This window comes from Epinephelus lanceolatus, chromosome 11 (assembly GCF_041903045.1).
Source record: "Epinephelus lanceolatus isolate andai-2023 chromosome 11, ASM4190304v1, whole genome shotgun sequence".
Classification (NCBI taxonomy): domain Eukaryota; kingdom Metazoa; phylum Chordata; class Actinopteri; order Perciformes; family Serranidae; genus Epinephelus; species Epinephelus lanceolatus.
In genome coordinates, this window is record NC_135744.1 from 6,796,836 (window position 1) to 6,822,267 (window position 25,432).

At 39.8% G+C, this 25,432-nt stretch overlaps 1 protein-coding gene across 2 annotated transcripts in view; it reads left to right on the forward strand.

Annotated features, from left to right (window-relative positions):
* The window catches only part of opcml (opioid binding protein/cell adhesion molecule-like), a 591,922-nt gene that overhangs the window by 488,385 nt on the left and 78,105 nt on the right, over nucleotides 1-25,432 (forward strand). For both annotated transcript variants that reach the window (XM_033647535.2, XM_033647527.2), the window contains one exon: nucleotides 396-521. In XM_033647535.2, the coding sequence (XP_033503426.1) occupies nucleotides 396-521 (126 nt within the window). The remainder of the gene's footprint in view (nucleotides 1-395; nucleotides 522-25,432) is intronic.

Consider the following 25,432-nt stretch of genomic DNA (forward strand, 5'->3'; position numbering starts at 1 on the left):
ATTTCACTGAAAAAGGATATCTTCTGACCCTTGATTCAAGGCTAGGGACAGGGTACACTTAATCAAGAACCCAGACAAACACACATGCACACACAGGCATACAGATCAAGTTGGTCCAGTCAGAGATGAAATTATGTCTTACTCCAAATCAGTCTGATGCCTGTCTAATGAGCAGTGTGGCAAAGATACATGATGAAGAAAATCAATCATGTATAACACCACGGCGAGCCAGAGAATTGTCAAATTTGTCAGCTAATTTCATGCTAATTGAGTCCCCCAACCCGGGGTTATTTTTAACCTCATCGCTGTTCTGATCACATGGAATAGTGAGCCCTTAGCTCACGTGTCATTAATTAAGCTAAAAACATCAATCATGATTTTCTTTCTCCCCTCAGTACCCGCCAGGATCACTAACATATCAAAGGACGTCACGGTGAACGAGGGCAGCAACGTCAATCTAATGTGTCTGGCTGTTGGTCGTCCTGAGGCCAATATCATCTGGAAGCATCATTCGCCAAGAGGTAAGCCACAAGGTGTTTATTTATTATTATTTTTTTATCTTGATTTTTTGTATTTCTGGGTCTTAAAAGCTGTCTTTCAGATAAAATGTATTTAATAGAGAAGAGTGTCCCATCCAAAGAAAGTCTGGTGTTTTGGTTTGTACAGGCAAGGGTGTAGGTTTCTTTTTAACATTAAGGGGACACATACAGAATGGAGGGTTTAGGGGTCCTCCACTGGAAGATTTTGAGCATCAAACACTTTTCTGCATTCTGGGGGCTTTTAATGCACTACTTTGTGCCTTTTCTGCATTGATGTACACGGAACTATTGCACATGTTTTAAATATTGAGAGGGCATGTCCCCTGCACCCTGCTGTCCCCTCCAAAATCTACTCCTGTGTATACAGATAGAAGATTAGGATGAAGAGCAAAATCCAGTTGTAAACTGGAGATTTGTATGTGCCCTTGGTTAGAGGAAACAGGATTACTTAGCAAAGTGAAAACAGTCTTTGGTTACTGTTACAAAGTGTGCAGCTTGAATGCAGTCGATGGGGAAGGTAGAGGATCAGATGTTAAGATCTATTTTCAAATTTTTAACAAATATGCCATGTCATCTATTTATTAAATCCTTGTCTCAGCTCAGTAACTCTGTAATGTGGATTTTGTCAGAAAGTTTTCATCATTTTCTTTTCCAACTGTCAAAGGTAATTCAGAAATTGCACAAAACAAATGTGTCAGGCAAAGCTGCAACAGCTTTACCTCAGAGTAAAGGTGACTGAACCAGCCCTCCTACGCACGCGGGCTGATGTCGACATTCCCACATAACACGCACCTCCGACACTTGCTTCACATGTATTTTTCGCCTACGTGCTGAACAGCCATTTACTTCCAGCAGGATATCAATCTGTAGCTTTTGTGTTAACATAGCCACAAGAGAATTTATGATGAATAATGCCTGGCTTTAATCTATTGACTAAGGCCTTGTTTTCTTTTCAACTTGGTGGACTGGAGGGGTTGAAACTGCACAACCTGTGGCCTGACAGGACCCAACTCCAATCAACCATGATTTGGCTGGAGGCCACAGCTGCTTTGGTCGGTTCTGTTGTGCTGGCACCTCACAGCCTGCAGGAGAGCCAAGAAGCTCTGTGCGCCTGTATGTGTGAGCACGCATGTGTGTTCTGTGTTCTAATTGTGTCGGCTCCACGCTTCCCACTGAGCATTCAGCAGTGTGAGTCATGCACTGCTTCTCTATAGGATCAGATGTTCAGCCTCCAACATGACATGAATGCTTACGGCCCAGCTGTTCCTCTCTTACTCCCCATTATCTAGAGCCAGCAGAATCTAGTTCTCTCAGCTCAGTGGCTCTCAACCGCCTCAGCCATCCACAACATTTCAGCCCTCCGTTTATTGGTTCCCCAATATTTACTCTGAATATCATGATTTCCCCACAACCCATTTGTTTGAAGTGTGAATTGTAATCACATTCAAAAGGGACAACTTTAATGACTGACACAAAACCACCAGCCAGATGGTCCCATTTACTCTGACTGCATACTTAGTAACCTCCCTCTGGGGTCTGAGTTCAATTTTATGTTTTTGATATACATAGTATTTGGCACTTGTTTAACACTTAAAAGCTAATATTACCCCCCTATAATACTGTTATATTTCTCTCCAATACAAGTAACTGCAAGCAATGAATGTGTCACCAATAGAGGATGACAAAAGTCAGGTTATGTAATGCCTTTGTAATGCTGTTACTCTCTTGTATAGTGCAAGCTCAGCTTGTTCAGTGTATGCTCAGATTTTGGTCACAAAGTAAGAAAAGAAGAGAAACTGGAGAATAGACATTCTGAAATAAAGAAAAGACACAAACATACTTAATAATTATATTACAGACTTTGTCCCATTGTCATTTTTATGCCTCTACGCCAGCAATAGCCACAGCTGGAGGCATTATGGTTACTGGATGTCTGTTTGTCTGTCGGCTGTCCATTCTCATTAATGCGATATCTCAAGAATGCTTGAGGAAATTTCTTCAAATTTGGCATAAATGTACACTTGGACTTAACAATGAATTAATTCGATTTTGGTGGTTGTGCATCAAAGATCAATGTCACTGTGACCTTGTCTGTCTTATTCTCATGAATGCAATATCTCAATAAATACTGATTTATTTATTTATTCAAATTTCAAACATCCACTTGGACTCAGTGATGAATTGATTAGAAGTTGGTGGTCAAAGGTCAGGGTCACTGTGACCTCACAAAACTTGTTTTTGACCATAACTCAAGAATTCACATGCTAATTATGACAGTATTTCACAAAAAATGTCTAATAGGATAAAACGATGAAGAGCTGACATTGTATATCTTAAAGGTCAAAGGTCAACTTAAATGTGACGTCAGAATGTTCTGCAACACTTTTATGGCCATTATTCAACATCATACCTCAGAAGCAGAAGGGGAGACATTTAGTCAGATACTTAATTTGTGTCCACCTTGAAACTGTGCTGATTGTATAGATTGTCTGTGCTGCTGGGGGAAGATGTGTATAAAGTATTCATGTTTTCATAGACATGCATATAAACTGTAACTGCTTGACTGGTTTGTGGAGACAAACGACTGTGATAATTCTATTTTCTGTTTTACAGGATAAAAGTACTTTAAAATGTGTCAATAGGTTGTCATGTAGGTTGAAAATGCCTAAAAAAAGAAAGTCACTCCTGACTGCTAACCCTGAGTTAAGGCACAGCAACAATAGCATTGGCACATCAGGCAATAGAATAGCACTTGAATAGTAATATACAGGCATCCATTGCCAGGGAGCCTGGTATGATGCATTTATGTATGTGTGTACGTGTTACTCCCAACTGGGAAGATAATGGGTTATCTTCCTTGACATTTGTCTGAGTTGCACTAATGAAAAGAGAGACTATGTGGGGAGATGTTTGGGCAGCCAAAGAAATTCTCACTGGCAGTCAGAATCTTAAATGTTTTTCCTGCAGAGTGGCATTTTCCTGACTTGCTCCTCACCGTTTGCTTTTCATGTTTGTCACCAGCGATAATGGACTGTTCCCTCAGAGGATAGTGTTTGTGTCTGTTAGTACAGCACTAAAGGGAGCAGTCTTCTCCCTGAGTTAAACTGCATTTCTAGAAAAAGTCTCAAATCTGCAATGTAACTGCCTTGCCATGTCATAGTTGTTGTTTTTTTTCCATGGCGTTTCATTTCAAATTTTCACACTCACATGGTGTCAGGAGCATGAGCAAATGTAGTGTAGCAGCTGATGATGCAGAAAGATGCCTCACCTTTCACTATCAAAATGACAAGTGACATGAGAAAATTGGCTTTAGCGAACATGGAAGAAATATGGAAATACAGAGACAATATCAGATAGTCACACTGCCTAATTTAAGCCTGAAGCTTGTTAACAAAATCTAAATGGAGTTACTTTCAGATTTCACGTCATCATTTAATATGAATCTTGTTTCCACTGCACTGTTGAATGAAGGGAGACTCTGAAGCCTCAACAGTACATGCCAATAAATCCTCCAACACAGATGGTGACAAATGTAAGAGTTGTGCGGAGAGTAGCAGCCCATAAATGCGTAGCCTCTCTGGTCGTTTACTTAATGTCAATTTAAGTCTCACCTTTATTTTGTGCACTGCGAGACTTAGTCCCCATTTCAACTCAGTGGGGACTACATAAATTATTCAGCAGTGTCCACTGAATCTCTGGCTGCTGGCCACTAAAAGGATTAGAAGATATATGGTGTGGGAAAACAGTTTATTCAGGGGACAATGCATTATGGATCCCTTCGACCCATTACGACTCATTAAAGCGGATAGGTTGTGAATGTACGATCTCTCAGATGTCAGTTTGTGCCTTCCCTTAACACAATACTGCAGATTAAAAGATGGCGGTAATGTGTGCTGTCCTTTAGAAGTGCTGTGACTGAGTGTTATTGTTACGTGACACCCATGTAACTCCAGTTGTAGTGATTTTTATTGTTTCATGTTAAAGGTCCAGTGTGTAGGATTTAGGGAGCTATACTGGCAGAAATATAGAGTATAAAATATAATAAGTGTGTTTTCTTTAGTGTATTATTACCTGAACATAGGAATTGTTGTGTTTTTGTTATTTTAGACTGAGGCTTTATATCTAGGGCAAAGTACCCCCGATTTCCTAAATTGATTTGATTTTGATTCACAAGGTCATGATTCAATTTAATTTGATTTCCTATTTGATTTGATATTGATTCCATTGAGGATATTTTAGTTACAATACCAGTTTTTTCTAGAATGTAAAAGAGATTCGAAGAGCACTGTAAATTTTACAAGAAATTATTTAATAAAAAAGAATAAATTTTGAACAGGATTAAAACTGAATATTATTCAAACTTTATACATTTTCTACATGTTTCCATGTTTGAACGGGTGTATTGATTAAGTATTGACTTTTTCTTGTGGAGGTTTTATTGCACTTACAACATCAAGCATAGTTGTCGTCAGCTCAAGCTGTCTTGACTTGTCTGTCTCCACCACAGCATCCCTACTCCATATTTGTATCTCTGTGTGTGTGTGCGTAAAAGTGGCACAAAAGTACAAAAGTAGCCCTGACGCACAGACAGCAGGAGGAGAGGCTGCTGCAGCATGATAATAAGACTACAGTCCTAAATAATTTAGCACCGGGGCCCGTTTACTACCAGCGAGATTAAGAGGGTTAAAGCTTTACACATCCATGGGAAAAAGCATATATTAAGAGACAGATCTTGAATTTTATGAATTGATATTGGGTCGTTCAAATTGGATGAATCGATTATTTTAACCCAGCCCTATTCATATCTACAGAGGGAGCAGGCCCTCATCTCTGGAGATCATCATGTTGCATCTCCATGTTTCTACAGTTGCCCAGAATGGACTTACCAAACTCTCGCTGTTGATAGGGCCATTCGCATTGGCTACCGACATTTGCAGCCCCTCTGCAATGAATGTGTCAGTAAAACACTAATTTTTTTAGTTGTAAACTGCTTTGTTCAGTGTTATTACACCAGCTCCATTTGCTGGGAGAGGAAGAGACCTCTGAAGATAATTTGGCTCCTGGTAAAATCCTCTTGAACGTCTGGATCTTAAGTTAACAGAGAAAAAGAGTGACCGCACATTAGCACATTAGGATAGCGGTCCATCTCCTACATGCAAAACAGTGTTTTCACCAGTTTTGATGACATAATCTGTTTGTTTTGGAGAGGAAGAGGCCTCTGCAGATAATTTGCCTCACAGTAAAAAACCTCCTGAACAGTGAACACTGATGGAATTCTAAACTGGAGAAGTTTCAGCTGGTTGCAATCCTCACCGCTAGATGTTACAAAATCGCCCTAAATCCTACACACTGTTCCTTTAAAGAAAGACATGCTCCTCTTTCAACCCTCCATCTTAGAAATTTTATTTGTGTATTACTTCTTACAGAGCTGGCTTATTTTTTAACTTCATTTATTCACACTTTTTCAGAGTTTCAGATTTTCGGTCCTGACAAGTAAATTGTGAGACAAAAAGCTTCTGACATGTCATGGCCAGCCGTTTGAAAAATTGAGCATGATTGACGTAACCACAGCAGCACAGACAGATGTTGTCAACTTGTGATTAGTCTCCTGATGAGTGTCATTCACAGAGTTATAAAGCAGAAATGAATGGCACGCTATTCGCAGTGATGTTGGCTTCTAATAAAACCCATACTCTGGCACTGCCTGCTGACACTGGTGAAGCAGTTATCACTAGGAGGAGAAAAAGCATGTGTGCAGGTGTTTCTCACAGAAAATGCAGAAATGATCCTCTGAAAATTATCATTTCATGACTCTTCACAACGTGCCGCCCACAATGAGAAGAAAGCCTTACATGTATTCTGGCTTTTTAGATGGGGCATAGAAGACACAGGCCTGTTTGATTGCGAGTTCCAATATTCATCAAAATTGGAGGAGTACTGATTTCTAGTCTGTTTCAAACAGACAGCCTCAATATCCCAACATCAATGCAGAAATACAAGCCTCTAATAAGAGGATTGGAGCTGGCAGTAACAGTTCTTAGAAGAAAATAGGCTCATCTACCTGCATGGTTTACCTACAAAACTCTTCATTACATGACAAGACCCATCACATAGAAAAAAGAGCTGGATAAAATTCAGAGTGCACCCTGTGTACAGGAGATAATACATGCCTTTGACTTACTGACTCCTGATGGAACACAAGGAGTGGTGTGCAGTTGGCATCAGGTCTTTATGAAATATTGTAGCCTTTGTTTACAGGTGCTTCAAGATAGAAAAAGTGTTTCATTTGTTTCTCTTGCTTTTTGCTGTCATCAATGGCACATGTGTTTCACTGTGGGCGGAGCCCTGCTGCTGATGACATAGTTTCTCTAGATGGCATTGCTCTGGCCTCTAGCACTACCGTAAGAAACCTCGGAGTAACATTTGATCAAGATTTGTCTTTTAATTCTCATTTAAAACAAACCTCACGGACTGCATTTTTTCATCTGCGTAATATTGCGAAAATTAGGCCTATCCTGACCCGAAAAGATGCAGAAAAATTGGTCCACGCTTTTGTTACCTCAAAGCTGGATTACTGTAACTCTCTATTATCAGGTAGCTCTAGTAAGTCCTTAAAAACTCTCCAGCTAATTCAGAATGCAGCAGCACGTGTACTAACAGGAACTAAGAAACGAGATCATATTTCTCCTGTTTTAGCTTCTCTGCACTGGCTCCCTGTAAAATCCAGAAATGAATTTAAAATCCTACTGTTAACTTATAAAGCTCTAAATGGTCAAGCTCCGTCATATCTTAGAGAGCTCATAGTGCCATATTATCCCACCAGAACACTGCGCTCTGAGAACGCAGGGTTACTCGTGGTCCCTAAAGTCTCCAAAAGTAGATCAGGAGCTAGAGCCTTCAGCTATCAGGCTCCTCTCCTGTGGAATCATCTTCCTGTTACGGTCCAGGAGGCAGACACCGTCTCCACATTTAAGACTAGACTTAAGACTTTCCTCTTTGATAAAACTTATAGTTAGGGCTGGCTCAGGCTTGCCCTGTACCAGCCCCTAGTTAGGCTGACTTAGGCCTAGTCTGCCGGAGGACCCCCCTATAATACACCGGGCACCTTCTCTCCTTCTCTCCTTCTCTCTCTCTCTCGTATCCTATTACTGCATCTTGCTAACTCGGCCATTCTGGATGTCACTAACTCGGCTTCTTCTCCAGAGCCTTTGTGCTCCACTGTCTCTCAGATTAACTCATATTGCAGCGGTGCCTGGACAGCGTGACGTGTGTGGTTGTGCTGCTGCCGTGGTCCTGCCAGATGCCTCCTGCTGCTGCTGCCATCATTAGTCATTAGTCATACTTCTACTGTTATTATACACATATGACTATTGTCACATATGTATACTATCAGATATTAATATATACTTTCAACATATTGTACCACAGTAGCCAGAACTATAACCATAATATTATTACAATCATTAATGTTGTTGTAAGCTACTGTCATTACCGTCTGTCCTACATCTCTCTCTCTCTCTCTCTCTCTCTCTCTCTCTCTCTCTCTTTCTCTCTCTCTCTCTCTGTCTCTCTCTCTGTCTCATTGTGTCATACGGATTACTGTTAATTTATTATGCTGATCTGTTCTGTACGACATCTATTGCACATCTGTCCGTCCTGGAAGAGGGATCCCTCCTCAGTTGCTCTTCCTGAGGTTTCTACTGTTTTTTTCCCCGTTAAAGGGTTTTTTTTTGGGGGAGTTTTTCCTTATCCACTGTGAGGGTCCTAAGGACAAAGGGATGTCGTATGCTGTAAGGCCCTGTGAGGCAAATTGTGATTTGTGATATTGGGCTTTATAAATAAAATTGATTGATTGATTGATTGATTGAAGAGATACAGACAGCAGTGGAGAGCAGAAGATGACCACATTTACCATGCCACTGCAAGTGCAACAAAAGCCTCACGGGCAAACAGCCAGTAGGAGTAATTTTTCAGTGTAAACAGTGCAAAAGAACAAATGATGACAATAAACATCCAACAAACAGTTTGTTTGACTAAATCAGACAAGGCTGCACCGAAGCAACAAACACTGGAGAATACTGTCTTAAAGAGAGAGAGAAACTGCCTTGAGACAGTGACAAGGCCAAAAAGATTTAAAAGAGTGGTTGTTATTTAACACTTTGAATTGTAAAACTAAAAAAAATTTTTAAAAAAAATTCTTACAAAGCACTGCAATTTCAAGCACATTCACTGGATTGATTTTAACAACTTTAAAGTACATGAAGTGTGCACAGTGCATATCTGTTATTTTGGAAAATAGAGGTTTCAGATCAGGACTCGGTATCGGCAGATACTCAATATTAATTGACTCGGATTGAGAGCATAATACTTGATCAAGACACCCCTACTAATCACAGCTGATAAGCTTGTGAGGCTAACCTATGACATTAACAGAGTAATCTGTGGCATCTTTGCTTTTCCATGACCTGCTCTCTTTACTGGGCCTCAGTGTCAGGTCATAAAAGGAGACCTGACTCCCCAAAGATGTTGTGACCCAGTACCTGTGTTCACAGATGCTAAAGTGGGCTGCAGAAAATGTCTCAATGAAGTACACCTTGTCACGGTTTGCAAGCAATAAAGAGTGCAAACACGGCTTCAAGCCTTTTCCTCTTATATTAGTATGTATCTTGTTGACAACCCCTCGCATGCAGGAATATCTAGTCAGTTTCTTTCAGCCATCTAACCTCTTCTTTGCAACCATTCTGAAGCCTTTCTAGCTGGGCAACACCAAACTTCTCATTTGCAAGAGCTTTAACCTCGTCTGCAGACCCTCTCCTGCTATTACATCTTACTCATAGCTGCTCCAAACTCTTTGATGTGACCCTCCCCTCCTCCTTGAGACTACTGTAGTGTCTCCCGGATGGCTAGAAGAACTTTTAAGGACGTTCAAGCAGTGAAGGAGGCTTTCACTCTGTCCTGTCTGTCCACAGTAATAACACTGCAACACCTCAGTTAAGTGCTAGCAGCAACAGTGAAGGCCGACTGGGTGAAAAGCAAGTCTAATTTCAACACGTTTTGCTCAAATGGCTGTAGGAATCTACGGATACTTTTAACTATGTACAGGGTCCCAAGGCAGTTAGCCTAATGCTCACCGATTTAAAGCAGATGACAGTCCTTGCTAGTGTTGTCAAAAATATCAATTTATCTATGCATATCAATCAAGATTATTTGAAATTATTTCAATACTCATTTTACGCAGCACTGATAAACCAACATATTCTCACTCCAACCTCGTGACCTCATGGACCTACCACGTCAAGATATGCAAGGTACTGGTGTGTTGCTTGTTGACCTTCTGGGACACTGTATCAACTTCAGCCTGTTACACACACAGTCTGTTTTCAAAATACATTCCTGTTTTCACAGGAAATATACAGTTTGCATATGGTCTCTTTCAAAATGAACATACTACGTTGGTACAACACCGCAAATTGACATTTTTTCCTTCAACAACAAATGCACATGGTTACGTTTAGTCTATACACACCCGTGGTTACATTTAGGCAACAAAGCATGTGGTTGGGTTTAGGAAAAAGAGCAGGGTTTGGCTTTACAGTCTTACTGAACGTGAACACCGGCCTCCCAGGTGAGACTCAGATTGCTGGCGTCTTCACTTTCGTTGCTGTCCTGCTGCATTTTCCAGGTTGGATACACTATTACCTGTTGCACTTCCTGGCTCTCTCTTATTGTTAATGTTTACAAGAGATGGCAATGAGCATGAGTATTCATTCAATGTATAGAGTAATCTTTCATTAATTTTTTTGCTTTGTAAAATAAAATTAAAAAAAATAAAAAAAATGTTGCCACAGATTTCAGCATTTTCAGTCCTGCATCACTCAATCTGACATTACAGGCAGGACGCTGGCCAGGCATAATGATGCTTGGAAGTATTATAACAAAATAAATAAAATAAATATACAGTGCAAGCTATGTAATGTTAAACTGACATATCATTGCTAATCTCTACAGTCTGTGCAGTGCAGAAAGAGGGGTAATTGTATCCCCTTTCCAAATTTTTGCATGGGCATTCATTTCAGACCCTATTCTCACAATAATTTCTGTATTTCTGTACCCTCATACTCACTGAATATGGAAACTACTCAAAATGTCAGTTTCTTGTGTTTGCTGTTTTCTGCAACTAACTAAGAGAAGAAAAGTTGTCATTGGCATGTTATAGCCTTATTATAGTTATCTTTTAATTAAAAATAAATAAATATATTTAAAGCCCTCAATGTCAATTTCCCCCATGGTATTGAAAAAGGTACAGAATATTGTTATTTCTCAAGGTATTGTATCAATGTTAGAAATCCTAGCACCATGACATCAATAGTCCTTGCCCCAGTGGAATAGTAACTGTTCAAGGAAAAACCTTGCTGGGTCTGTCATTTTGTAGTCTACTGTCCTGTTCACAAAATGTTTGTACTGAGCATATTTGCAAAATGTTTCTCAGCGGTTGCTTAATTTGTTAATGGTCTTTTTTTTTAAGTTTTAAACAAGTATTATTTTTTTGTCCTTCAGAGATGGCTTTGTCAAACGTCCTGTTTGCTGAAAAAGCAGCAAGGATGTGTCCTTTGTGATCACTTGCTCCATCCTTGTGCACTAACCTGTGGAAGGGAGGCCCTGAATGTTAAAACATCGCCTGATGTCATTGAAAAGACAAAACAAAGACCCAAATGAGTATATATGAGTACTGAGGGTTCTTACCTTTACCTTTTTATATTAATGGACTGTCATGTCCAGGCAGAGGTGTTGAGCCACCTGATCATTCAAATGCCAAGACAGCATGAGCAGTCCAGTCTAGAAAGTGCAACTTAAAATGTACTTAAAACTTCCAGGTATTGGATGTGGGTAAAACAGTCCTATATTCCCCACTCTCCCTGTCGGTAAGGAAATGATTAAACCTTAATCCAAGGCAGGCTGTGATATTCAAATTTAGTCATACCCTCAACTCCCCACCCACCGTTCTCTATTTCTGCCCTTCAACAGCAACCACCTCAACAAGAAAACTGTCAGCTTATGTGAACATGGTGGACACTGGGCAAAGGGCCAGAGGATTCAGAAGTCTTGCTCTAATTGGTTGAGAATGTGAATACAAATTTCAGTGAATGGTCAAGCCAGTGCAGCCCTGTTAAAGGGGAAAACCTGCGTGAGACAGGACAATAAATAATACATCTGCAACATGCAGTACTGGGCAGGATTTACTCTGCCTCTTTATTGATACATTGAACATATTGATGCTTTATAGAAACTCACTCAACAACCATTTGTGACACTTGTGAAAGTCCACACAATGCACTCGACATATTAATCACAATATGAAATGAACTACCTTATTTAAGTTTGACTATGCAGTTCTTTATTTTTTTCTTTTGATGTACATGTAGGCCGGTAATGGGCAAATGACTGTGCGAAGCTTTCATAAAGCTTTTTATAACATACTGTATGTTTTGGGACCTTGAGTTGTCATAAAGAGCAGGCACTTTAAACACAAGTGTGTGTATATAATTCAAGCACTCCCTTTTTAGTAATTTTGGACTTTTTAAATTTTTATTTTAAATAAACAAAGGCTTGGCTTTCAGAAAATGAAACTTTTTTCACCAAATTCAGCAGACAAATACACATTTGAAGCTTGTAAAGGCATGATGACAAGCTGCTAACGCTTGTCAGCTGCACTCTCATCCTACTCAGAACCACTCTTCCTCCCTCCCTCTATGTCAAAATGAGTGAGAGGCTTTACATCATCGTTAACAAGGCAGGGTCTGGGACAGTTGCCTTTAGTCTGATTTCAAATAAACAAAGTGTTGCCTTTAAGAATAATAAAACATTTGACCTAGCCTAGTTCTGAGACGCTTAGCATAGCACATCAAAATATTATTGTGTTACCCGAACATTTTGTCAGTATGGACGAGCTACACTTCATTAGCTTGATTAGAGTCTTCAAGATTCAATTGCTCACTTTAATTTAAGGAAACCATGAGCAGAAATAAAATATTCAGTCAGATTTACCGGCATTGTAAAGAAAAGAAATTAAGAAAACGTGCCGACTCCCTACCTCTGAAGTGATCCTAAAGTCGAATATGTTCCGTCCTCAATTATTTATATTCCTTTAGTCTGTAAGGGTGCACCAATCAAAAGAATGAAAAGGGGTTTTCATGTAAAATAACAAACAAACAAAATAAAACAAACTGCTGTTCAGCATTTTCTCATCTTTCTACAACGGTTTGCTGCGGTCCATTTTCTTTCCCAGCTCATCAAATACCACCGTTTTGTCAGTGATTATGGCATCAGACACAGACACACAAATGGTACCTTTTGTGGTGTTATGTAACTGGTGGCGTATCATTATGCCACAAAAGGTGCAGCAGTTTATAACACAGCTGGACAGCATCAGTCTGAGCATCAACAGTAACAACTTAATACAGAGCTGGAAAGTCCCTTTAGGGTGGGAGGGAGGGGTGGTGTTTAGGTCCAAAAAACCCTTGACTTTCACCTGGGAGGCAGCTGTTTAAGTCAAACCATAATGTTTTTTTCTAAACCTAATCATGTGCTTTTGTTGCATGAGGAGAACTATACATACAAGGTGTTTTACTGACTGTAAGTTTGTTTCCTATGAAAACAGAAGTGTATTTTGGAAAGACACAATGCATATAACAAGCGTAAATTGGCACAGCGTCCCAGAATGTTGACAGAAGACACAGCAGGATATCTGGCATGTCATACATGGATTTGAAAGTCCGCTGACCAAGCTGTGATATTTGACAAGTTGGGATGAGAACTTGTCAGTTGATGGTGATACTTGTTTTTAGTACCTTGCTGGCTTCAAAATTAAAGTGTCCCTGAAGTTTTTGGTGTATTATTCATTCCCAAGACAGCCCCTGGAGTAAGCATGAGCTCCCAGTTTAGAAGAAGAATGGGCTCTGTCATGTATCTTTGCGGCCACCATATTGCAAACTCTGAAGGCCTTTTTCTCAGAATCATTGCTCTGGAACAGTCATAATGTAATGTGATGTATTTTTAATATTTGTGGTACAAAAACAACACTGATGTCATTAGAAAGCCAAAAATCTTCTCTTTCCAGTGTTGTATGAAACATTTTAATTTTTTTTTTTTTTAAATCAAATTAATATATTGTAGGGGACATTTTGAGCATATTTGAATATGTGTATGTTATGTATATACATGTATATGTATAAGTAAAGTCAAGGTCTGATTCAGCTTTTTTAGCTCTTTAATTTACCAACATGGACAAGCCACTTATAACCATCAACATTTGGAGTTAAATCATGTGGACCACATAAAAAGGAACTGCCATGAAACTAAACATACTTCAAATGGTTGTGATGCAAAGATAGCCTGTGTTAAATATTTGCTAATAATGAGTTTTCTTTTGCAATACTCAGGTGCAAAAGAATTGTACACCCATGTATTAGCACAAGACAACGTTTAAAACAAACCTATGTAGGATTTGCTTAGCAGCAGCCATTATGATCAGAAGTGGTCACAACACGCTAATTTGTAAAGGTCAAAGTAAACATATGTTTTCGAGTAGAGTATAGGTGTGGGTGTTTTGTGGAGGAATTCACTTTCAGAATATTGGGAAGGCATTGGTTGCCTCTCTGTCTCATTAATGTCCATGATATTACTTATCTTTTAATGAAATAAAGAATTTCTCTTTTTTCAGCATGAAAAATTAAATTGGCCATAAACTCATGTTTTCAGCCCTGAGTAGCGTCTACACATAAAGTTTTTCAGGTGAATGCACTCAACAACGTTCACTCAGGTCCCCAGGAAGTGCACCAGGCTTTGATCCCATACCATGTGTAACTCTGAAATGGTAACATCCAATCACAACACTACTCAGGTTAAATGGAACATATGGCTTCTGAATCATCTACACAGTGGATCAAAGGGGATCCAGTGCACTTGCTCTATGGGCCCAATAATGCTGAAGCTGTGCCAAACATTAGGGTCATTTTATATGCAGCAGTTGAAAGTTTTTGGCTTCATGTGCCACTGAACAATTTTCATAGGAACGTACAAGGCCTAGCCACAAATGCTGGATCCAGTTCTCTTTATACATCCATGCCATCACTAGTTGGATAGGGCAGCCTGTAGGCAAAACCCAGGGAAAGAAATGTCAGGCAAGCTAGCTCCTTTTTCTACAACAATGACCGGAAAATCTGAAGGCCGTCGGTCATTTTGACCAGTTGCAATTACCACCCCTGCCCACTTGGCGGCAGAGTGCACAGTCAGTGGTTTAAGTGGCTGCCGTTTTCACACTGCAGAGAAAAAGTCATTCATCTGCTTCATGTAGCGTTGTTGACATAACGCCCTGGACACACTGGACGTGGAACCGAAGCCCAGCGCCCAGCAGCGGAGGCAGTTTTCTGTCAGCGCCCATGTTAACATGACTGTCCATACAGGTCGCTGAGCAGAACGGAACGCCCGCGGAGGCAGCGCTTCACTTCGGCGTCTGGTCTATTTTTCATGCGAGCCGCGAGCGCTTCTGTCAAGCTGGATAGAGCGGATCGTACCAAACATGAAGTCGGACACAGAAAAGACGAGAGAATCCGGCCAGTTTTCAAAATATAATAACAACAGCATGCACTGAGGAACGTGAGGAGAAAATACCGTGGTTATAATTTTAATTAAATTTTTTAATTAATTTAATAAAAAAAAAACACAACAGTGCATAACCGAACACATTTTTCAATACCCTAATCACTTCATGACAGTTTTAATTTTGTGTCACCGAGCCTACAGACATAACTACATAACGCCCTGGACACACCGGACGCGGTAGTGCCGTCTGGTGTGTCCAGGGCGAAGCCTAATGGCACGGGTGTGTGGATGTCTGTTCATCTTGTCGTTCATGTCCTTATTAATGCACACTTTATAACTTGCTTGTTGGATTTATTAAAAACGAATGAATGAAAACTAAATGTCTTTGAATATCTTTATTATCATTTAAAAACAAAAATTAAAATGACCGGTAAAAATAGATTATGACCGGATTTTTATGACCCTGTCGGTCAAAATGACCGGTGACGAAAAAGTCTAGCGCAACGTCTGGCTAGCTCTTTTTTTTTTTTTTTTTTTTTTTTGTTTGAGTACAGTCAATGCTGAAGTGAACTCAGATGAGGCTGGGCTATGGTGGCTGGGCAGTAAGAGGACAATGTTATGAGAGATTTTAGAAAGAAAACAAAAAACAGAAATAAGATTTTGAAAAGTGGGGTACCCAAATTGAGGTGGAGCTAGACGTGTTAGTGAGGCACTGTATGCATATTTAAAGAAACAGAATTACTGGTCTTACCACACACTGTACAAAGGAAAAGCATTGTCATCAAGGAAATAGAGCTATACAACTGCAATGAAATCTTTGCAAAACTCAACAGAACAACATATCTTATAAGGCTATTCCTCTCAAAAATAGAGCCAAGTATTGTGCTGTGCTTTTGTACAGCAACCAAGATGTCAGCAGCTACAAATGCCAGCTATCATATAAAATGTCACCGAGGACAAGGCCTCGATTCTCAGGGAGCAGTTTCTGGGCTGTATTAGCCCCTCAATCAATAGACTTCGAGTTGCCCACCATTATCCATAAGAGGCTGGGGGAGCTTGATGTACCCTTTCAGGACAATCATATAACAGAATAAGAGAACAAAGATGAAAGGCAAAAATAAAGGCATGCCAGCCTGAGTACTGGAGGAAAACTCTCATGTGTTTGTTCCCTGTGGAGCAAACATTTTAAATCTCATGATGGCTGACATCGCCAAAGAGTCATTTCATAACAACAGCCTCTGTGGAGTTGTTCAGAAACTCTGCAGCCTGTTTTCATTGGTTCCTGAGTGTTGAGACATGCAAACGGAAAGAACAAAATATGCAGATACATGTACACTTTATTTATTTAGTGCTTGAATAAGCCAAGGTGAGGACAGCGTCAGTCAGACTGAAACATTATGTAACCAGAATAATAAACCCTGATTGAAGTTAGATGATCCTTCTGTACAGTAGAATCAATTCAGTGCTTGGAAAATTGAAGTAGATCATATTGTGTGTTGTCTCCAAAGACTGAGGGACTTCAAAGACTAGTCTAAAGTTAATGTAAGAACTATAACAGACTATCTATCTATCTATCTATCTATCTATAGACACAGAGATTTACACAGAGATTGTGCCATAGGGTCGATTTTACCCTTGGAGCTCCTCAATCATATTGTTTTCCCAATTTCCAGACATTTTCATCCTCTGTTCTTCTTCTTTGAGTTAGCCATTAACTTTTATCAGCTACTTTTTAAATTTCCCATGGTGGATCGTATGCATAACATTTCATCAAATCATGGGCGTTGGAGCCATTGTAATTGGGTGGGACAAGTCCCACTCACTTTTAGGTCCAATAATATTGGACCCACCCACTTTTACCATCATTTTCTGCACCCCTCAGTTGAGGTTTTATGTAGTACTGAAATTAGGGCTGGGCAATTAACTGAAAATATACCGAAACAAACATTCAGACCCTCTAACCGACGTAATCTCACTCATGTTGGTGATTTCGGCACTTTCCCCGTGCTGTACCCTTGGGGAAAAAACCCCCCAAAAACCTACGCCGTGTAAGTCGCGTGATTCCGCCCCCTACATCTAGTCTGCATTCACTCAAAGTGAGACTGACGCTACCTACATGGAGGAGACGAGCACAAACACCAAGCCACCAAATCAATTCGAGCAGCTTGCACCCAAGACAAAGGCGGGCCGCCTGGGTGATTTTGGCTGCTGCCTTGGTTAAAGCGTGTGTGTGTGTGTGTGTGTGTGTGTGTGTGTGTGTGTGTGCGCATGGGGGGCGTCCAGATGTAGAGCTTTTGCGCGCACAAACCCATTACTTTCAATGTAGACGTGCGTCATGCGCGCGCACAACCCAAAGCGACACCGTAGCGGCGCGCATTTGGTACGACGTGCTTGTTTTTTTGGCACAGCTCCACGGACCTGCTTCTCCCTCCGGTGTTGTGTCAGATCCCGGTTCGTCGCCTCCGAAATGTAGAATGTGTATTGTAAGAGAAACACACATTTCAGGATCACTGACTTGTATCATCAGAACAGACATGTTCTATGATTTTCAGCCTCCTTTCATATTTAATAGAGGAGGGACAAACATAAGGGAGACTGACAGGCGCCCTACAACTAGTGCTTCCACAAAGCAGCTCTTGCTGTCACAGGCATTTACAAATGCCACACAATATGCAAAGGATTCAAGAATAATAGTCAAGCATATTTACGCCCCCCCCCCCCCCCCATATACCCTTGGAAATATAAATAATTAAATATACATACAATTTGATTTGATATTTCTTCTCTTGCTATAGCCAGATAATAAAAGTATCAAACCACCTGTAAAAATACACTAGAATACAGGAAATGGCATCTTTTAGCTTCAAAATTTTCTGAGGGGGGGCTCCCAGTGAGTGTTACGCACATCACTTGGCAATTTAAACATGCATGCTTAATTTAATTAGGGCAAGCCACATCGCAAGCCCTGCAATGTAAATATTGCACACGTGTGCATCGCGATGACGATGCTTAAGATATATCGTTCAGGCCTACATTGTAGTTACACAGTTTTTCCTTTATTGTAAAGATACAGTATGAATCACTTTCTTATGTAGCCAGACTTGTCTGCAGATCCCGACCACACTGTGTTGTGTTCCAGTGCACAATCAAACGCTGGACACTGGCCCATCTTGTCAAACTCAGGTTTATTGCTGTTACGAGTCCACAGAGAGCAAAATGCTGTCATGTGTATTCTATCTTCACAACAACACGCCTCTCACAGCCAAGTTCACTGCAGACTGACTAACAACTTAAAACTAACACAAAACATCTAAATTTAATTGAATTATAAAATAAATAAATAAAATGAGGCTTGAATGAATAACAGATGTTATTACTTTATGTCCCTAATAACATGACATTCACTTATACTGATTACACAACTGATTTTAGGCTTGGCCCATACTAACAACATTAATTAATAAAATAAATCATCTTTATGTATTTGTTGTCAAGTAAAACAGGCACACACACACACACACACACACACACACACAAATACATAATCAATAACCTGTTTTGAAAACTATTCTGTATCACAGCCGCTTAATATAGAAGCGCTGGAATAAACAATACATTTGCTGAACATAGTAATGGGAGCACAGCACATATGCACGTACCTGTCATGAGTCCACAGATAGCAAAATGCTGTTATGTGTATTCTATCCTCACAACAACACGCCTAACACGAGAAAAAGACAAGCTTAAACATGTATCCTATGTGAAGATAAAATGGCGGACCCCAACACTTATGCAGGAGAGAGGTGACTTAGCTAGTTCACTCAATCTCTCAGAGCTCAGTTTACAGGAAAAATGCCCAACAGAAATGTAGTCAGATCATCTACCCTAATGCCATTATGCATTAATAAGCAGCTCTGTGCACTTAAATCAACATCAGAAGTTAAAATTCTCTGTTTATAATCACACTGCTATAAATACATTCCTCTCGCAAGTTCACTGCGGTACATCTACTCACAATCAGTAGAGGGCGCAGTCACACAAACAAATACAGTACTTCCACTACCAAAAAGGATAATGGTAAAATTACTGCGTATTGTAATGGAACACATCCCACAAAAAGTTAAAATTACAAAATATTATTTTCAGTCATTTTTCTATACAGCAATACAAAATCTTAATTGAAGCCACCTGAGAGTGTCTGATGGGACATTCTGTTGAGAATCAGCTCTACTTGGAAGCCCCTTCCCTCCACGATCATACCTCCTGCTGCAGCTAAACACAGTCTCATAGGATTAAGACATCATTACAGTGCCTCTTTTTTCCAGCATCTGTGGCACCTAATTTTCCCAAGTTTCATTAATGCTTAAAGTTTCTAAATTCAAGCCCTTTGGTCACTGACATGATGGTGTGATTTTTTGTAATTAAATGTGTGTTCTTTACCATTACAAACCTGTGTCAGAAAACTGAGTTTGACCAGTATGAATCTGTGTACCACAATACACAGCACGACTGCAAGTAAAAATAAAATAACTGTTAAAAAAAAAATAAAATGCAGCTACTCTTGTTTCTCTCAAATAAAACTGGGTCAAACTAATTGGCGCCTGATTACCACCCAATAAAGAATTCACTGGCACACACACACACACTCAACTGTGCTTCACACAACAGAGCTGTATCAGTCTTGTAATGATTAAAAAAATTATCTGCTTCATGCATATTCATGACATTTTTCACTGTTAAAATTAGGATTTGGAGAGACCTCTGTCACATTTTTAAAAGTTTTAATGGTTATAACAAGGTGATGCTAAAGAACACAATATAAACTAAAAACTTTAAATCATTTGGCACTTTCCATACTGCTGAATATTTCTCATTAAAATAATAAATCAACTAGGTGTTAGAAAGCTCATCTGGTAGAGCTGGGGGTCACTCATCTGGTAGAGTGGGTGCACCATGTATCAAAGCTAAGTTCCTACTGCATTGGTGCGGGTCCGCCTCCAGCCTGTGAGGCATGTCATTGCCTCTCTCCCATGCCTTTTTAGTTGTTACATCCCCATTTACATTCTAAAAGAACAGCACAACTTAAATATGTTAAGTTAACGCCAAAAGATCATATGAACATCCTTCCATCCATCCATTTTCATCTGGGGCAGCAAGCTGAGCAAGGTACTCCAGACATCCCTCTCCCAAGCATTGCTTTCCAACTCCTCTTCCTCAGTGATCCCGAGGTGCTCCCGAGCCAGATGAGATAGATAATCCCTCCAGCAGGTTCTGGGTCTCCCCAGGACCTCCTACCAGTTGGATGTGCTTGGAAAACATCCAACAGGAGGCATCCTGATTAGAACCATCTCAGCAGACCCCTTTTGATGCAAAAGAACAGTGGCTCTACCCCAAGCTCTCCATCTCTAAGGCTGAGCCCAGCCACCCTGAGGAGGAAACTCATTTCAGCTGCTTGTATCCACAATCTCATTATTTTGGTCACTACCCAAAGGTCATGATCGTAGGTGCAGCGATAAACGGAGAGCTTTGCCTTCCGGCTCAGCTCCCTCTTCACCACAGCAATCCAGTGCAACGCCTGTTTCACCTCTGATGCTGCGCCACAGCGCTTGTCCATCTCACGCTCCATTTTACCTTCACTCAAGAACAAGACCCCAAGATACTTCAATTATTACGCTTGGGCTAGTGACTCTCCCCAAATCCAGAGGGGGCAACTAACTGTTTTATCATATGAACAGTGGCGTCTATTGTTATCAATAAGTTTTACACAGGGTACAGTAGGTTCTGTGAATTCATTCTGAGCCTGTAACACATACTGTAAGTCTTCGTTTGTGCTTTAGGATTGAGGTTGTGTATTTTGCCTTATTTATGTGAAAATATGAGTGGAACATGGAGAGCATATGGATGGCGGAAATGTGGATTATGATGTTTGAGTGCTCTGTGAAAGACAAATCTTTAACATTTTACAGCCACCTTTCAAGTCTACAGGGAGTGATCAACTTAAAATCAATTGTATAGCTTGCAGGCAGCCAGCGAAGAGATTCTATTTATTATTGCCTCCAAAGTAAAATCCCTCTAGGCAGTAAGGTATGAAATTAAGTTCTGTCTTTTGGACTTCTCACTGATAATCTCTGTTTTGTCCTTTGACAGTACAAAACTTGGAGCCATCCATTCACTGATGTCTGAGTACAGTACAATGAACACTAAAACAGTCAAAAACTACAAGGGCACTCAGAGAGTACAGACCTCTGCTAAGACCAAATGACATATCTCACAATGCTGAAGATGCATTAAACTACACTGAGAACATTCATTTAGCAGCAAACTACTACTATTCATGTTCCCATTGGGTAGCTTAATACTGGCGCTCAACATTGCTCTTTACTCAGACTGTGCATTCACAGGAGAGCAGTACTTATGCGGTACAGTATGTGCACCACTGTATGATATCACAACATTTTGTTAGCACTGTTAGGCTGTTAGCACTGGTGAGAACGCTGTCTTGATTGACGATTGCGGGACAGTCACTGTGGCGTAATGCCAAGCCTCTGGTTACCCCCCAGGTTACCCTAGTGACTGTGAGCTAACCCCATTAACACTATTAGCTCTTTTAGCATTGTTGTCATTTCTAGCACTGCACTATTAGCCACTACCATTTTGGCAAAGCCGCCTCCATGTTAGCTTGTGACAACCGAGGTGAGAGCTGTGTGCAATCCCGGCCCAGACTAAAAATGTTGTGTATTGTAAAGTAAAGAATAGTTTGTGTATCCGTCCCATGATTAGGATCCTCTTCAAAAATGAATGGGTTCTTTATTGTCCTATGCTACACCCTTCCACCAGGTTTCATATAAATCAGGCAAGTAGTTTTCCATTATGTTGATGACAAACAGCAAAAGCACAAACTAGGAGTAGGCTTTATCTGCTTTAGTATGAAAAATATGTACTAAAATACAGAACAATTGCAAAATGTCACAGGATTTCATGAACATATTTTCTGACCTTATTATCACATATTTCACAATAGCTATAACAACTATATTACTTGATCCCAGGCTCTCTGATCCTTTATAAACTGGAGGGGGTTGGCCATCTGAAGAATAATACTTTCTTTAACATTTTGTTTAAGATGAAGCTCATTTACAATGCACAGATATAATATCCTTTTTTATTTTTAATTGACTGAAATATTCATTTTTAGTTAGCCTAGTTATTATCCTGCTTACAACTTCTTTTTAAAGTGCTGCTGAGAAAATAGGCCTACTTCTCAGTCAGTTAATTATATAGGAAATGGTTACTTGACATTTTAATCATAATGCTTCACCTACTGGTAGCCTGGATCCAGCTCGGCAAATTGTACTCCCCTTAGCCGCCTCCCTCAGCTTTTTCCCTCTGCTGTCTCTCTTGCACAGAGCCTGCTGCATATTTAGGTTACAAAATAAATTGCAATAAATGTCAACGTACACACTAATGGAACAATCCTTATTTTTCTCAGTAGAATCTGGCTCTGAAGAGAGCAATGTAACAACATAATTTTCCCATTGGAAATCACTGTCTGACATTAAAGTAAAGCAGTGAAAATATTCTAAAAATAGTCTAACTGAAACTGTTTTTTTTTTTGTTTTTTTTTTAGGTGGCTTAATTACGTTTTTTTGCTGGGGCCGCCCTAGTGTAGTGGTTAGAGCGTTCTAGACTCCAGCCTACTTCTCCAAACTCGGGCCATGCTGACTGATATCTACTGAATGTTATATGCTATTTATTTGTGCTGTAAGTACCCCATACAGCCCCACTTCAAAGACATCTTAACTATCCCTTAACAACTGGGAGTGCTAGAGAAAGGGTCAGATGAGCAGAGGTTCTACAATGAGGCAGAATGTGAATATGAACAACGTTTGTGTGAGAAATAATGCAAGAGTCCAAATAACTACTTTTCTTTTTAGGGGCTTGAGATGTGCATCCATTTGTTTACAGGCAATATTTAGCCATTTTTTTTGCAGATGATGACCCTCTGAAGGAACACAAAGAAGTGCTTCATATAATGGAGGCAGCAGACCTCGCCCGTTAACATGGCTGTGGGCACATGTCTGAGCTCATGTAGGATGATCTTCTCCTCTATTACCACAACTACACTGAGGACTTCCAAAAAGCATCATGCAGAAGGCCTTTGTGTCCAGTCAACAATCCCACCTGCATTCCTTTTATTATCACATCAAGGGTTTCTCCATCAGCCTAAAGACACATAAAGACATACACATCTTTGATTTTGAAACACCACTACCATTCATGCTATTCGATCTAATTTCTATTTTTTGTTAATATCTTAGAATTAAGAGGATAATACAAGAAAGAGCAAGGTCTGGTGTTGTGTGTGTTGTTTTACAGATGGTGTGTTTGGGGCTGTGTATTTTTCTCACACAATTTTAATGTTTAGAGAACCTTCATCAACCCTAGAATAAAAAAAATGTGTAAATAAAGTGTCTTACATTACACATCCTGACGATGTCAGAGGAATCCTCTGAAAGACAGTGTGGAAGACTGAGAAGGACAGCTGTTCTTCTGTTTTGGTTTATGTCCTACAAAAACAGGCAGTAGAAGGTGAATACAATATCAAAGCTAGAATCCTACGTTAAGTAGTAAAGTTTTTTTCTGTTCAGTACATACCTCCTTTGGAAGGTAATGCAGAAAACTCAGGTTCAATCTCGTACTCGAGACAACAGCTGCTTTGTACAATTCTAAAAGACTGGGCATCAAGGCATCTAGTTCATCCACGAATGACTTAAGCAGGTCTTAGGTGACAATTCTACCAATCTCGGCACTGAATCAGATGACAAAAGGACAGAGAAAAGGGCATGAATGATGGACAATTAAAGCAGCATAGAGCTGTAGGAGTCTGTAGACAGACCTACAATAATTACAACCTTTATGATGGTTAAAATATTCAGTTTTGGTTTTGTTGTTTTATAAGTAGATTTGCTGTTAATGTTGGAGACTGTAGATTGTAATGCTAAATAGTATTACATCAAAAACTGTAGACAAAATATAAGGAAACACCTCTCACTATAATCCAATTCAAAAGCGCCAAAACCTCATCTCAAAAATGTTTAAAGTAAATCTCTAAATCCTTCAACCTGTCAATAACTAGAATAATTAATGACACATTTTACTGTTTAATTGTTTGTAATAACCTGTATGCAGCATATTTAATGACAGACCCTGTATTCATATCTCCTTGATATAAAGTACGTAAAGTCTAAACATTAAAATAAATAATTGTACATACTATTGTACTACTCAATGATTTATGAAACCGGCTATCAGCCCTGTGCCATCACTGATCCTCACTGTCATCCTCTCTCTGCAGCTGATGTGAAGACACACACATGTGGTAAAGAAAGGAGGGACTGGTTGTCTCAGCCTCAAAGTAATAATAATTCAACTGTTTTCAGATGCTTAGCTTTTTTTTCTTTCTTTTTTTTTTTTTTACCTAACACTGATGTTCATTGTTAGTTGATTCAAAAATTTGCAAGCTCCATTTACCGGAGGACCCATGAAGTGGCTGCAAAGGGGGCGGCCCAAGACGTTGCTGCTTGAGTAAAATTCCTCCTCTGTAAAGGAGAGTATTACTGTGGTTTTAAACTAATTTAATGTACAACTGGAGTAAACTATAACACAAAGTCTGTTTCATTAACTCTGCGGCCTCTCTGCTGTCTGCTCTGTGAGTCTGCGTGGAAGTCAGCCCCTCTGTCATTCAGTCATGCATCACTCTCAACAGAGAGGGAGAAAGGGAAATGGCGACAAGCAAAATGTTAGCTCAGATCCGAGTTTTGAGTTACGTCCTTCATTTGCAACACGCTCTACATTATCCAAATAAGTATCGGCATAAAAAAAAAAAAAAAAAACATTATCAAAACAAGATTAAAAAATGAATTTTTATACTTACTGGTCGATATAAAATACCAAGAGCGGGTAAAGCATGCACAGCGACTTAGCAGTTCGAATGTGAATCCCCCAGCCAGAGTCAAGCTAATCCCCTCTGTAGCAGGCTAGCCAGCTAACGTTAGTGGACGCTAACTAACCAACGTTAGCTAACTGGTGTTTGGTTGGGGAGTAGAGAAGGCAGTGTCCAGCGAAAAACCTGTTGCATGAAATAAAAAAAAATAAGAACTAAACCAGTTTGTTAGACATTTAAATTGTATGCCTTTTATCAAAAGCAAGACTGATAATTTGTCTACTGTAGGCGTTAGCTTAAGGTCACAAATTTAGCCTTTCCAGACTATTAAGGAGCACAACATAAACAG